Here is a 12,264-nt window from a genome sequence, read left to right on the forward strand (position 1 = left end):
CAGCTCCAAATTCCCAAAGTTCCCTGCATCATTCAGAATAAAAGCCAAAGTGCTTACTATAGCCTTTGAAGCCATATGTGACTTCCCTTTGCCCCCACTGCTTTCTTCCCGTTCTGTAATCCATGCGAGTTGTGTTTCTCCTTCTCAACCCTTCTGCCTAGAGCCCTCTCGTCCTAAATATCTGCAAGGCTCCTTTCTCATGTCCTTCAGAACTTCTCTCGATGTCTTCTTCTCAGTGAGGGCTTTCGTGACCACTTCTATGAAGTTCCAAGTCCTCCTACATTCCTCCTCAGCTATCCCATATTGTCCCATAGTATACCATATATTTATTCATTTTGTGTTTTATCTGTCTCGTCCTGCTAGAATGTAAGCTCCAGACAGGCAGAGCCTTCTATCTGGTTTTGTTTGTTTGCTGCTATATTCGTTTTCTTTTCTTTTTTTAAAAGATTTTATTTATTTATTTGACAGAGAGAGACAGCAAGAGAGGGAACACAAGCAAGGGGAGTGTGAGAGGGAGAAGCATGCTTCCCGCTGAGCAGGGAGCCTGATGCAGGGCTCGATCCCAGAACTCTGGGATCATGACCTGAGCCGAAGGCAGGCGCTTAACCGACTAAGCCACCCAGGCACCCATATATTCGTTTTCTAATGTATAACAATCACCCCAAAATTTCGGCACTCTCAGCAACAATCCTCATTTATTATCTCATAATTTTAGTGGGTAAGGAATTTGGGAGGGGTTTGGCTTGATGGTTCTGGTTCAGGGTCTTTCCTGAGGTTCAGCTGGGTGTTGGCTGGAGTGGCAGTCATCTGAAGGCTTGACTGGGGCTGAGGGATCTACTTGCAAGGCAACTCACACATGTGGCTATAGGTTGGTGCTGACTAGTGCCAGGATGCCTGAAATCCTCTCCAGGAGGGCCTCTCCCTAGGGCTGTTTGAGTATTCTCACAATTTGAAAGCTGACTACCTCTAGGCTGAGTGATCCAAGAGAGCAAAGGAGAAACTGCAATGTCTTTTATGACCTGGACTCAGAATCCATACGCGATCACTTCCACTCTGTTTTATTATTCATATATGCCTCTCCTATTCAGTAAGGAAGGAAACTACACAAAGAATTAATGCCAGGAGGTGAGGATCGTTGAAGACTATCTTGGAAGCTGACTAACTAATGCAGTGACTATATTCCTTGGGCCTAAAACTGCCTAGCGTTTTTTTTCTTTTTTGAAAAAGATTAATTAATTAATTTATTTATTTTAGGTGGGGAGGAGCAAAGGCAGAGAGAATCTTAAGCAGACTCCACGCCGAGTTCAGAGCCTGATGCGAGGCTTGATCTCATGACCCTGAGATCATGACCTTAACCAAAACCAAGAGTCAGATGCTTAACCAACTGCACCACCCAGGCAACCCAAAACTGCCTAGGTTCTAAAGGTAATCTAATAAATATTTTGAACAAAGAATAAGTTCCACCACTCAGATTTTCAAAAATATATTTCTTTGCAGCTTTTTTCCTAAGCAATTATGTTATGTTATTTATTAAAAATTGGAATGTATTTCCAGGTAAAATTTATAATCTATAAACATAAACATATATACTTATTAATAAGTATATTAAAAATATATTTATGTCTTTCTAAAATTACATCTTTTTGATATACAATAAGTTACTTCAACTCTCTTCTTATCATTGACATTCTGTTGTCTCTAGATTTTTTTCTATTATAAATATATTGTGATGAACATCTTTTTACATAAACTTTTGAGAGGATCTCCTAATATTTTCTTGGGGAGCATGCCTAGGAATAAAAGCTAAGGTTATAAACACCTAAAATGCTTGATTTAAATGACCAAACTGTTTTCAGAAAGACCGTATATTTTACAATTCTACCAACAGCGTATGAGCATGCCAAATTCAACACACCCTTATTGGGATGGAGTCTTGATACTTTTTAAGAAGCTGAGATTTTGATTAAGAAGAAATAGCATGAAGACCTCTTAAAAATTACTCATCTTTTGAATTTTGTTTCATGTTTATAGTTTAGTTTTCTTTTTTTTCATATCAACTGGTTGTTTAGGGGTTAAATACACAAAATTTGGAGGGGAAGGAAGAAAGAGAAAAGCAGGAATTGGTATGATTATTAAATTCTGACTTTTACAATTGGGTGGATGGTGGTGTGATTTAATAAGATAGAGAAAACTGTGGGATGGAAACTGGGATGGGGAGGAAATAATTCCATTTCAGACACCTTAAGTTGCAGCAGTTAGATACAATTCAGTGGCTCTAGAGTCATGCTGCCCAATATAGCAGCCATTCGCCACATGTGGCTATCAATCACTTGTAATGGGCTAGCCTGAACTGAGATATTCTATAAGAGTAAGATACACATCAGATGTAGAAGACCTAGTAAGACAAAAAAATGTAAAATGTATAATTGTGTCAGTTAAAGTCCAACCAGGAGATAAAAAAATCATACAATAATTTTAACAAGGAAAGTCAACATAAAGAATTATTAACTATACCAAGGAATAAGATGTAAGGAAATTATAAAGAATATCCTTAGGCTAGGGGCGCCTCGGTGGCTCAGTTATTAAGCATCTGCCTTCGGCTCAGGGCCTGATCCCAGGGACCTGGGATCGATTCCCGCATCAGGCTCCCCTCTCAGCAGGAAGCCTGCTTCTTCCTCTCCCACTCCCCCTGCTTGTGTTCCCTCTCTTGCTGGCTGTCTCTCTCTCTGTCAAATAAATAAATAAAATCTTAAAAAAAAAAAAAAAAGAATATCCTTCGGCTAAGGGGGAGTTTCCAAGGAAGGACAAACTCGGAAGTTGGCCTCCCCTCCAAGGTTGGGATTCAGATCACTGGGGAGGTGTAGTAGCAGCCCACTGGATGGATGGCAGAGAAGTTCATGGGTGGCACAGGCCAGAGCTGGTCCGGAGTTACCAGGTAAGCAGGAGACACCCCTCTGGGGTACAGTGGGCCAAGTCTGGCATGCAGGGGTACAAGGGGACTCAGCATTGGGAACTATGTCTCCGCAAGGTGATACACAGCCTAGAGGGCAGTGTCTGTGTCAGAAGCACCATGGGAAACACCACCCATGGTGCAGGCTGCCTGAGGCTGGTGGGCAGGTGTGCAGAGGAGTCGAGGCAGCTGCTTGCCAGCAGGGTGGCAGGAGAGGGGATGTGTGGTGTTTGCATTGGGAGTTCTGAGGAGAGGGCTACTGGGTTGGGGCTGGGGCTGTGAACTTGCTGAGGGACTGCACACTGTTGGGATGAGGCTGGGCCACTGGATCCCTGCGTGTCCACCCACACCTGTCTCTGCCGGAAGCCCAGCGGGAGCAAGAAGAAAACCAAAATGCAGCACATCAGAACCAGGAAACCAGTCCCTCTCCTGTAATGTCCCTCTACTGAAAAAAGGTTAGCATTGTGCTTGCTGCAAAGAAGACCGTCTCAAAGCTCCATTATCACAGAGCAGGTAACGTGTGGTGAATTTAGAGCTGAGAGAGAATGCGTCAATAACTGGTACATTCATTAATAGTTTTTATATTGATTGATGTTAAAACAGTAATATTTTTGATATATGGGGTTAAATAAGATAAATCATTAAAACAAATTTCACTTTTTAAAAAACTTATTCTTAATGTAACTGGCTGAAAATTTAAAGTTATAAAAATGGCCTGCATTTGTGACTCATGTTATATTTCTCTTGCTGGAATAGATTTTTAAACTAGGTAGATTATGTCCATAGACTGTGAAAGTACTTAGAATGAGAGTATATAGTGGGAAGGGATCCTAGTAGAAAGTTCCAAACCCCTAAAATTTAAAGGTTGGTATGATGGTTAATGTTATGTCTCAATTTGACTGGGCCACAGGATGCTCAGATATTTGGCCAACCATTTTCCTGGGTATTTCTGTGAGGGTGTTTTTTGAATGAAATTAGCATTTAAACCAGTAGACTGAGTAAAGCAGATTGTGCCCCTTAATGTGGGTGGGCCTTACTCAATCAGTTGAAGGTCTGAATAGAATGAAAAGGCTAACCCCCTCCTGAGTAAAGTAGAATTCCTCCTGCCTGACTGCTTTTTAACAGAGACTTCAGCTTTTTCCTGCCCTCAGACTTGAACTGAAACTTTGGCTCTTCCTGTTTCTTGAGCCTGCCAGCCTTCAGACTAGCGCTACACCACTGGCTCTCCTGAGTTTCCAGCTTGCCAACTCATCCTGTGAATCTCAGGACTTGTCAGTTTCCATAACTGTGTGAGCTGCTTCCTTATACAAAATCTCTTTTACATGCACACACACACACACACACACACGCACACACACAGACGCAGTGTGTGGTTCTATTTTTCTGAAAAAACCTTACTAATACAGTTGGGTATAGAAGAACCCAAGGAACACCAGACAGGATGGGTGGGCAGCAAAAAGGAGCTGTATGTATGTTCAGGGAGGGATTTTCCCTCTAAAAAGAGGAAATTCTAGAACATATTAGTATACTGATGGCAAAGATCAAGAGGAAGAAGGGTTGTAAGGAGAAAACCCACATCTAGTTACAATGATCAAGAGGAAGAATAGGTTATAAAGGATATAATGGTATGTGTTTGGTGGGAGTGGAAGGTTTTGCTAGGTAGGACTAGTGCATCAAATCTTTGGTGGTAAAATGGTGATATCCAGGCAGAGAACTTCTTGGAGTGGGGGGTCTATCAAACCTCGCTTGATGGTGAGATAGGGATTTTGGTATTGCTCTTGAGAGAACAGACTGTTCTTCCCTAGAGGACAGAAGAGGTTAGGTTAAACCTTATAAGTGCTGATGAAAGAATGCCTGTTAAGCACCCCTCATTCTATCTGTCATTTTATTTCAAAGAGTTGACAGCGATAGAGTGAAATTGACTTCTTTCCAAATTAGCTAAATTCCAAGCTGATAACGATTAATTAAATTCTTTGACAGTTAAATTATTTTACCCTGAATTATCTATGCTTTTCAATATTGATCTGATGTCTGTACAGATTTCTTTCCTTTTAAATAATCTTAGCTCTCCTCTTTTCTCTTTCCCGCTTTATCTATTTTTATAATTTGCTCAAATAAGATATGAAACACTATAAAATAGGGTGTGATAAATTCCTGTTAGAAGACTGTATGAGATTAAACAAAAAAACAAAAACGTAGAAGGTAGGATTTTGGCAATGTATGTTTTTGTCTGACAACACAGGACAAAATGTTTGGCTCCAGTTTCTCAAAGTTGTAATCTGGAAAGTGACTTGAGAGGTGATTCATCGAAGCTACCTTTTCAATTTTGGTCAGTATTCCATCTTAGCATGAAACCTGGGTCCCTTGGGCGAGTCCTGCAGCCCCTTTAGGAGATTGTATTATGCAATCCTAACCTCAAGATAACCTTAAGATAACCTTAGGAATGGGAAATTAAAGAAATCGAAACCCCCATATAGTATCAGCTCCATAAAACCAACACTCTCCATATCAAATGATAAGACATTCCTGTGGTTAATAAGTCCCAGCTGTGCAAATCACAGGACTTGAATGAAGGAAATGGGCACAGATTGGAGCACCTTGGACTTAGGACTCTGCAGATTGGGGCTATGTCCCCAGCTGTGTGGCCTGCCTCTCTAGGTAACTGAGGAACCTTGTTCATCTCAGTTTATTGCTCAGGAAAAGTCGGATGATAATAGCCACTTGGGTTCACATTTAGAGTTTCTAAAAAGAATCCTTGAAAAAATGTGCATCTCAGAGGAAGAGTCCATATATATATGCCCTAATAGAACAGTATTAATTCATACTTTGGTATTTTCTTAATATATTACCATCCTTAATGAAATATTTTTATGGCTTGAGTTATAACTTACAAGCACTGCTCATAACATACTGTGATCACTGAAGAGGAGAGCAGACTTAAGCATGCTTTGTTGCAAAGGAAGCTGGATCTAATTGAATCAAGAGTGAAGTGGAGATTATGACCATGTGTTCGGTCAGGAATCCTGGGTTCTCTGGTCAGTGTTAATCTTCCTCTACTTGTTTACACTTCATGGTTATGAACCTGGAGACACAGGCTCTTTGTTACGGGGAAAACCCACACCTAGTTACAAAAGGTTATTTAGCAAGCTAATGGTTCATTAATTGGAGGAAGTAGAGGGTTTTTGTCACCCCAGATTTTTCTTTAGAAAAAATTAAAACCTACAAAAAAATTGTGAGGGTGGTAGTTTGAAAACCCAAACATCCTTCAGCTGGATTCACCAGTTATTCACTGAGGCATCTGAGAGTTGCAGACATGAAGGGACTTTGGCCCTATTGCTTTGGCATTCGTCTCCTAAAGTATTGCCACTACCATCACCACACCTACGAAAATTAACATCAGTAATTCAATTCAATAATACCACCTACACGTGGTCCGTGTTTACATTTCTTTAACTGTCCCCAAAGCAGGGATTGCATCTTTTTTTTCAACCTAGGATCTAATTGAGGGTCACACATTACGTTTGGTTGTGACATGTATTTTGTCTCTTAATCCCAGGCTGAGTGAATACCCCAACCCCCAATAGCATTTCACCTAGAAGTTTTAGCACATTACTGAGACTTGCCTGAACCAGATATTACACTGGCCTTGCAAGAATGATTGTTTCATAATTCTATCACTTTATCTGTATTTAGTAGCTTACGATCTCTCATCAAGAAGTATTTTCTCTCTTTCTCCTTCTTTTAGTATCACTATGGACTCATGGATATTTTGGGGAGTGGAAGTTACAATCTATTACTATTATTAATCTTTCTAATGGCCAAATTGTCCCAAATTTGGCAGTGGCCTCCTACATGCTGCCTCGTGTGTGTGTGTGTGTGTGTGTGTGTGTGTGTGTGTGTGTTTTACATGACTCCGTTAGTATTTTGTGAGTTTATTTTGCTAAATAAAAAAAGGAGTATTTATTAGAGTAATTTTGGTTTCACAACAAAATTGAGAGGAAGGTACAGAGAGTTCCCATATACTCTCTGTCCCCTGTCCCCAACATGCTTAGCCTTCTCCATTATTAGCTTGTTCCACCAGAGGCTATATTTATGATAAATGATGAACCTAAATTGGCACATCCTTATCCCCCAAAGTTCATAGTTTACTTTAGGGTTCACTCTTGGTGTTTTATGTTCTGTGCACTTGGACAAATGTATGGCAACATGTGTTCATCGTTGTAATATCATACAGAGTTTTTTGGGGTTTTTGGTTTATTTTAGAGAAGGAAGGGGTGTGGAGAGGAGCAGAAGGAGAGGGATAGAGAGAAAAAGAGAATCTTAAGCAGACTCCACATCCAGCACAGAGCCTGACGCAGGGCTCCATCTCACAACCCTGAGATCATGACCTGAGCTGAAATCAAGAATCAGATGCTTAATCCACTGAGCCACCCGGACACCCCTCATACAGAGTATTTTTATTGCCCTAAAAATCCTCTGTGTTCTGTCTACTCAGCACCTTCTTCCCCCTCTTCTTGGCAACCACTGATCTTTGTACTGTCTCCATAGTTTTGCCATTTTCAGTATGTCATGTAGCTGGGATCATACAGCATGTAGTGTTTTCAGATTGGCTTCTTTCACTTACCAACGTGACATTTAAGCTGCTTCTTTGTCTTTTCATGGCTTGATAGCTCATTTCTTATTAGTACTACATAATATTCAGTTGTCTGAATGTACCATAGTTTAATTATCCATTCACCTACCGAAGGACATCTTGATTGCTCTCAAGATTCAGCAATTATAAATAAAGCTGCTATAAACATCCATGTGCAGATTTATATGTGGACATAACTTTTCTTTTCTTTTTTTTTTTTTAAGATTTTATTTGTTTATTTGACAGAAAGAGAGACAGCCAGCGAGAGAGGGAACACAAGCACGGGGAGTGGGAGAGGAAGAAGCAGGCTTCCCGTGGAGGAGCCTGACTCGGGGCTCGATCCCAGAACTCGGGGATCACTCCCTGAGCCGAAGGCAGATGCTTAAGGACTGAGCCACCCAGGCATCCCGTGGACATAACTTTTCATTTGGGTGAATACTGAGTACTGTGATAGCTGGATCATGTGGTAGAAGTGTGTTTAGTTTTGTAAGAAATTGCCAAACTGTCTTCTAAAGTGGCTGCACCATTTTGCATTCCCATGAAGAATGAATGAAATTCCTGTTGTTCCACAGCCTTGCCGACATTTGGTGTTGTCAGTGTTCTGGATTTTCGAAATTCTCATAGGTATGTAGTGGGATCTTCCCATTGTCTTAATTTCTATTTTCCTGATGACATATGATGTGGAACATCTTTCATGTGCTTATTTGCAATCTGTGTATCTTCTTTGGTAAGATGTCTTTTAAGGTCTTTGGAACATTTTTTTCATCAGGTTATTTTCTTATTGTTGAGTTTCAAGAACTTTTTGTATATTTTAGGTAATAGTACTTTAATATATGTTTGCGTGTAAGTATATACATATATGTTATTTTGTCTTTTGTAGTGACAGTGAATATAGATAAAACTTTTATTAGAAGTTTGGCCACTGTTATGCCAGCATAAATGAATCCAATTGTGCCAGAGAATATGGAAGAGAAAGCTTGTGCTTTCTCTTAGGTGTAAGAGGAGCATAAAGTTTATTGTACATATTGCTGTATAAAAATTTTTTTCTATTGTGTTCTAACCTCATTAAGAATTACAGAAGCAGAAGGAGGTGCAGGCTGCATTGTGGGATATTTAGGTCAGGTCTAAAGAAGAATCATTCAAAATGGTCTTTATTTAGTGGTCCCTAAACAATACAGTGGTTACCAAAAGAGGTACCCTCCTGGGACTTGCAATTACCACATTATGTAGCTGCTGTGTGGGTGGCAAGAGAAAGTGAAAGATGATAGTTGAACAGCCACCCTTACATCTTCCATGGAAGGCTCATGACCAATAAGGAGCTCTTTGCATTCGTTTGTCCATAAATAACACCGCATAGTTCAATTTGAAATTTCAAATTGACCCAACTCAAACCCTTCCGCAGTTGGAACAGTAATTACAATCCCGGCAGCTCGCAGAGTTCTCTTTATTTTTCAGTCTGAGCCCAGTACACCCACTACTCCAGGACAGAAATTCAAGGCTCTGCAGTCAGGTCAGCTCAGCTTTCAGCCCTAGGACAGCAAGCCTACCATGCATCCAAGACAAGACGGACTGAACACCATCCTGTCAGCGGGGACGAAAGGGCAGCAGAACTTCTGGACCAAGAATCAATAATCAGGTTGGTTCCCTCACTCCTCAAGCCACAGCCTGTACAGGTGAGAATGAGGAAGGGGACAGGATGAATGGGCAGAGGAGCCAGACTGGTGGAAGCGAAGGGACATCTATCCCTTTTTAGTAGGAACTCTCGGCCCCTATTAGCGTCGCGACCTGGGGTGCGTTACTTAGCTTCTCTTAAGCCTCTGGGGCAATTATACTATCTTCTTCAAAGGAATGTTGAGGATCTAACGCAAAATGTGGGTAAACGTCTTGGTTCAGACACTAGCCCATGGTAAGCCTTTAATGCATAGCAGCTAAATTATATTTGTGGCGATTGCCATTGTCATTATCGTTTTGTGCTTGTAATCACCACCACCACTAGCATCAACGACCAGCAGCCCCACCTCCCAGCCTGGTAGCTTCAGGCCCCAGTGATTCATTTATTCCCAGAATAGCCCTCTAAGCAACACTTTCCTGGGTGACTACTTCTCAGGAGGCCGAAAATCCCCTCCGGAAACCCTTCTCTCTTTCTTTCCCTCCTCCCACCCTTCCCCTCTGCCGCTCTATCAAGCCCACTCTCATTCTCTGGAGTTCACACTCGAGCCCCTGGACCCAGCTCAGCTCCACCGCTCCGGTAGCCCTCACACGTGCGGTCACCTTCCTGCACGCCACTGCCCCCTGGCGGACGAGGCCGTTAGCGCCCTGGCCCCGGGGTTTCAGCGCTCCCTTTCTGCCGGGCGGCGGCGGGCGGACCCTCCCTAGGCTGGCCACCGCCTTCTCCAGCTCGCGCGCCTGCCCCGCTCGCTCCCTCCTCTCGCTGCCGTGCCACATCTTCCTCTGCCTCCGACCCGAGGGACCATGTCGCGGCTCAGCTGGGGATACGGCGAACACAACGGTGAGCGCCTTCTGCAGATCCGAGGGAGGGCTTTGCTCAGGGCGCGGCTGTGGGGGACAGACCACACACTGCTGATCCCGCACTTGGAAGAAACTTTTTGGTTCCTCTTTAAATTGGGCAGCTTTCCCCAGAGCTGAATGCAGGAAGTGGAGGGAAGGCTTAGTCTTGTGTAGACAGGAAAAGCGTCTTTTGGAGGGTGTTGATAGTGGGGGTGAGAGTTGGTGTGCGTTAGCCCTGTGAAGATTCCTCAGACCCCGAAATCATCGTTACATGTCCAGTCACTTTCTTTTGCAAAGCCGAGGACTTTCCCTAGTAACAACTACTAATCAGTCAAAGGCTCGGAGATTAGAAGTCTGATGACATACTTTAATGAATAGAGGACAAGCTCGCTTTCAGTTTTTTAAGTTCATTCACTTAGAGGAAACAAATCATGGAAAACATTTGAAGCTACACCTAAGGAATTTTAATAATTGAATTGCAACCCTGAAGATTTAAGTTGCCTTCTTGGCAATCAAAATACTGCAATTTTCTTAATAGCTGTTACTATAAAATATTGCCATGGCAATTTGGTACTGTTAGCTTTGGGAAGACTTAGGTTCTCTCCAAAAAAATGAAGTTATACTTCGTGCTACTTTTTCACTCTTTCTCCCTCTCCTACACTCATCCTTGCAGAGACAGAGGATTATTCAAATTTTAGCACTTAGGTGAACTTGTATTTATTGATGACAGTGACAGTGATAATAAAATATATACTTTTCTTCTTCTATATACTAAATCTCAAAATAACCATCATTTGAAATAATTGCAAAGTGACACCAGGAAAGCCTGACAGTGAATCACTGTCAAAATTAGATCTGTGAGTAATAATAATAATAATACTTTCCTTGGATTAACATGTATATTATTCAACAGTACCATACAGTCAAACTTTATAGAAAGTTTATTTTCACAAAGAAAGAGAAAAGCTTCATTTCTAATTGTAGCCTATTTGAGGTTATGAATAACTTGCCAGTTTAAAAATGGGAGCAGGTGAAATTTAGAACTTTAATAATAAAAGGTATAATTTAGGTGAAGTTCTTTTTGACTGAAACTATAATTATAATCTCACACTTTTGCTACTTTCCAATTTATGTTTGGGAAAAAAAACACAAAACAAATTTCTTTTAATTTCCCTCTCTGCTGGAATCATTTTAATTTTTGTTATTTAACAGTTACTGGGTATCAACAGCGCCCTCACTATAGTTTGGAACAAGAAGGGTATTTTCTTTTTTTTTTTTTTCTTTTTAATATTTTATTTTTATTTATTTGAGAGAGAGAGGGAGAGCACAAACGGTGGGGAGGAGCAGAGGGAAACTGAGAAGCAGACTCCCCGCTGAGCGGGGAGCCCCACGCTGAGCGGGGAGCCCCACGCGGGACTCCATCCCAGGACCCTGAGATCATGACCTGAGCCAAAGGCAGACGCTTAACCGACTAAGCCACCCAGGCGCCCCCCAGAAGAAGGGTATTTTCAATCAATGAGTACTGATTACTCTTTAATACATTTATATGTTAGAAAATAGTGGCTCCAATGAAGCTTATCTTCAGAAATTTAAAAAAATCTATCCCTGGAAAACCACTACCAAAGAGTAATTTTGTATGTCTGCTAACAATTATAGGGCCATTTCCTGGTTTTATTTTTTATTTTTATTTCTTTTAAAGATTTTATTTATTTATTTGACAGAGAGAGAGACAGCCAGTGAGAGAGGGAACACAAGCAGGGGGAGTGGGAGAGGAAGAAGCAGGCTTCCTGCTGAGCGGGGAGCCTGATGCGGGGCTCGATCCCAGGACCCTGGGATCATGACCTGAGCCGAAGGCAGATGCTTAACAACTGAGCCACCCAGGTGCCCCCATTTCCTGCTTTTAGATGCAATAGCCTTTTGAGGACTGTGCCTATAAGTAGATCAACTGGCAAAATCCTACTGGAAATATGTTGAATCCTGACTGGGCAAGTTTGGTTGCTTGTTTTGTTTTGACTGACAAAAGCAGTGAATGAGCAGATAAAAGGAAACTTAAACTGGGTATAGTAGCAATGATAAAATGGAACACCAAGACTTGAGGCATTGGAAAATGCCTTCACCAAAAACTTACAAGTTCTTCCACTAACCTGATAGTTTTATTGATTCAGTGTAGGGA

The 12,264-nt window shown here is 41.5% G+C and overlaps 1 protein-coding gene across 2 annotated transcripts in view; it reads left to right on the forward strand.

The window, feature by feature from the left end:
• The first annotated feature begins 9,907 nt into the window (after nt 1-9,907).
• CA13 (carbonic anhydrase 13) overlaps nt 9,908-12,264 on the forward strand; it is a 27,740-nt gene continuing 25,383 nt past the window's right edge. The window contains exon 1 of one of the 2 annotated variants that reach the window (XM_008689105.2): nt 9,908-10,092. In XM_008689105.2, coding sequence (XP_008687327.1) covers nt 10,056-10,092 — 37 coding nt within the window. In that variant the 5' untranslated portion in view covers nt 9,908-10,055. The remainder of the gene's footprint in view (nt 10,093-12,264) is intronic. The other variant, XM_040626115.1, reaches the window with a different exon arrangement.

Source organism: Ursus maritimus, unplaced genomic scaffold (genome assembly GCF_017311325.1).
Source record: "Ursus maritimus isolate PB19 unplaced genomic scaffold, ASM1731132v1 scaffold_9, whole genome shotgun sequence".
Lineage (NCBI taxonomy): Eukaryota > Metazoa > Chordata > Mammalia > Carnivora > Ursidae > Ursus > Ursus maritimus.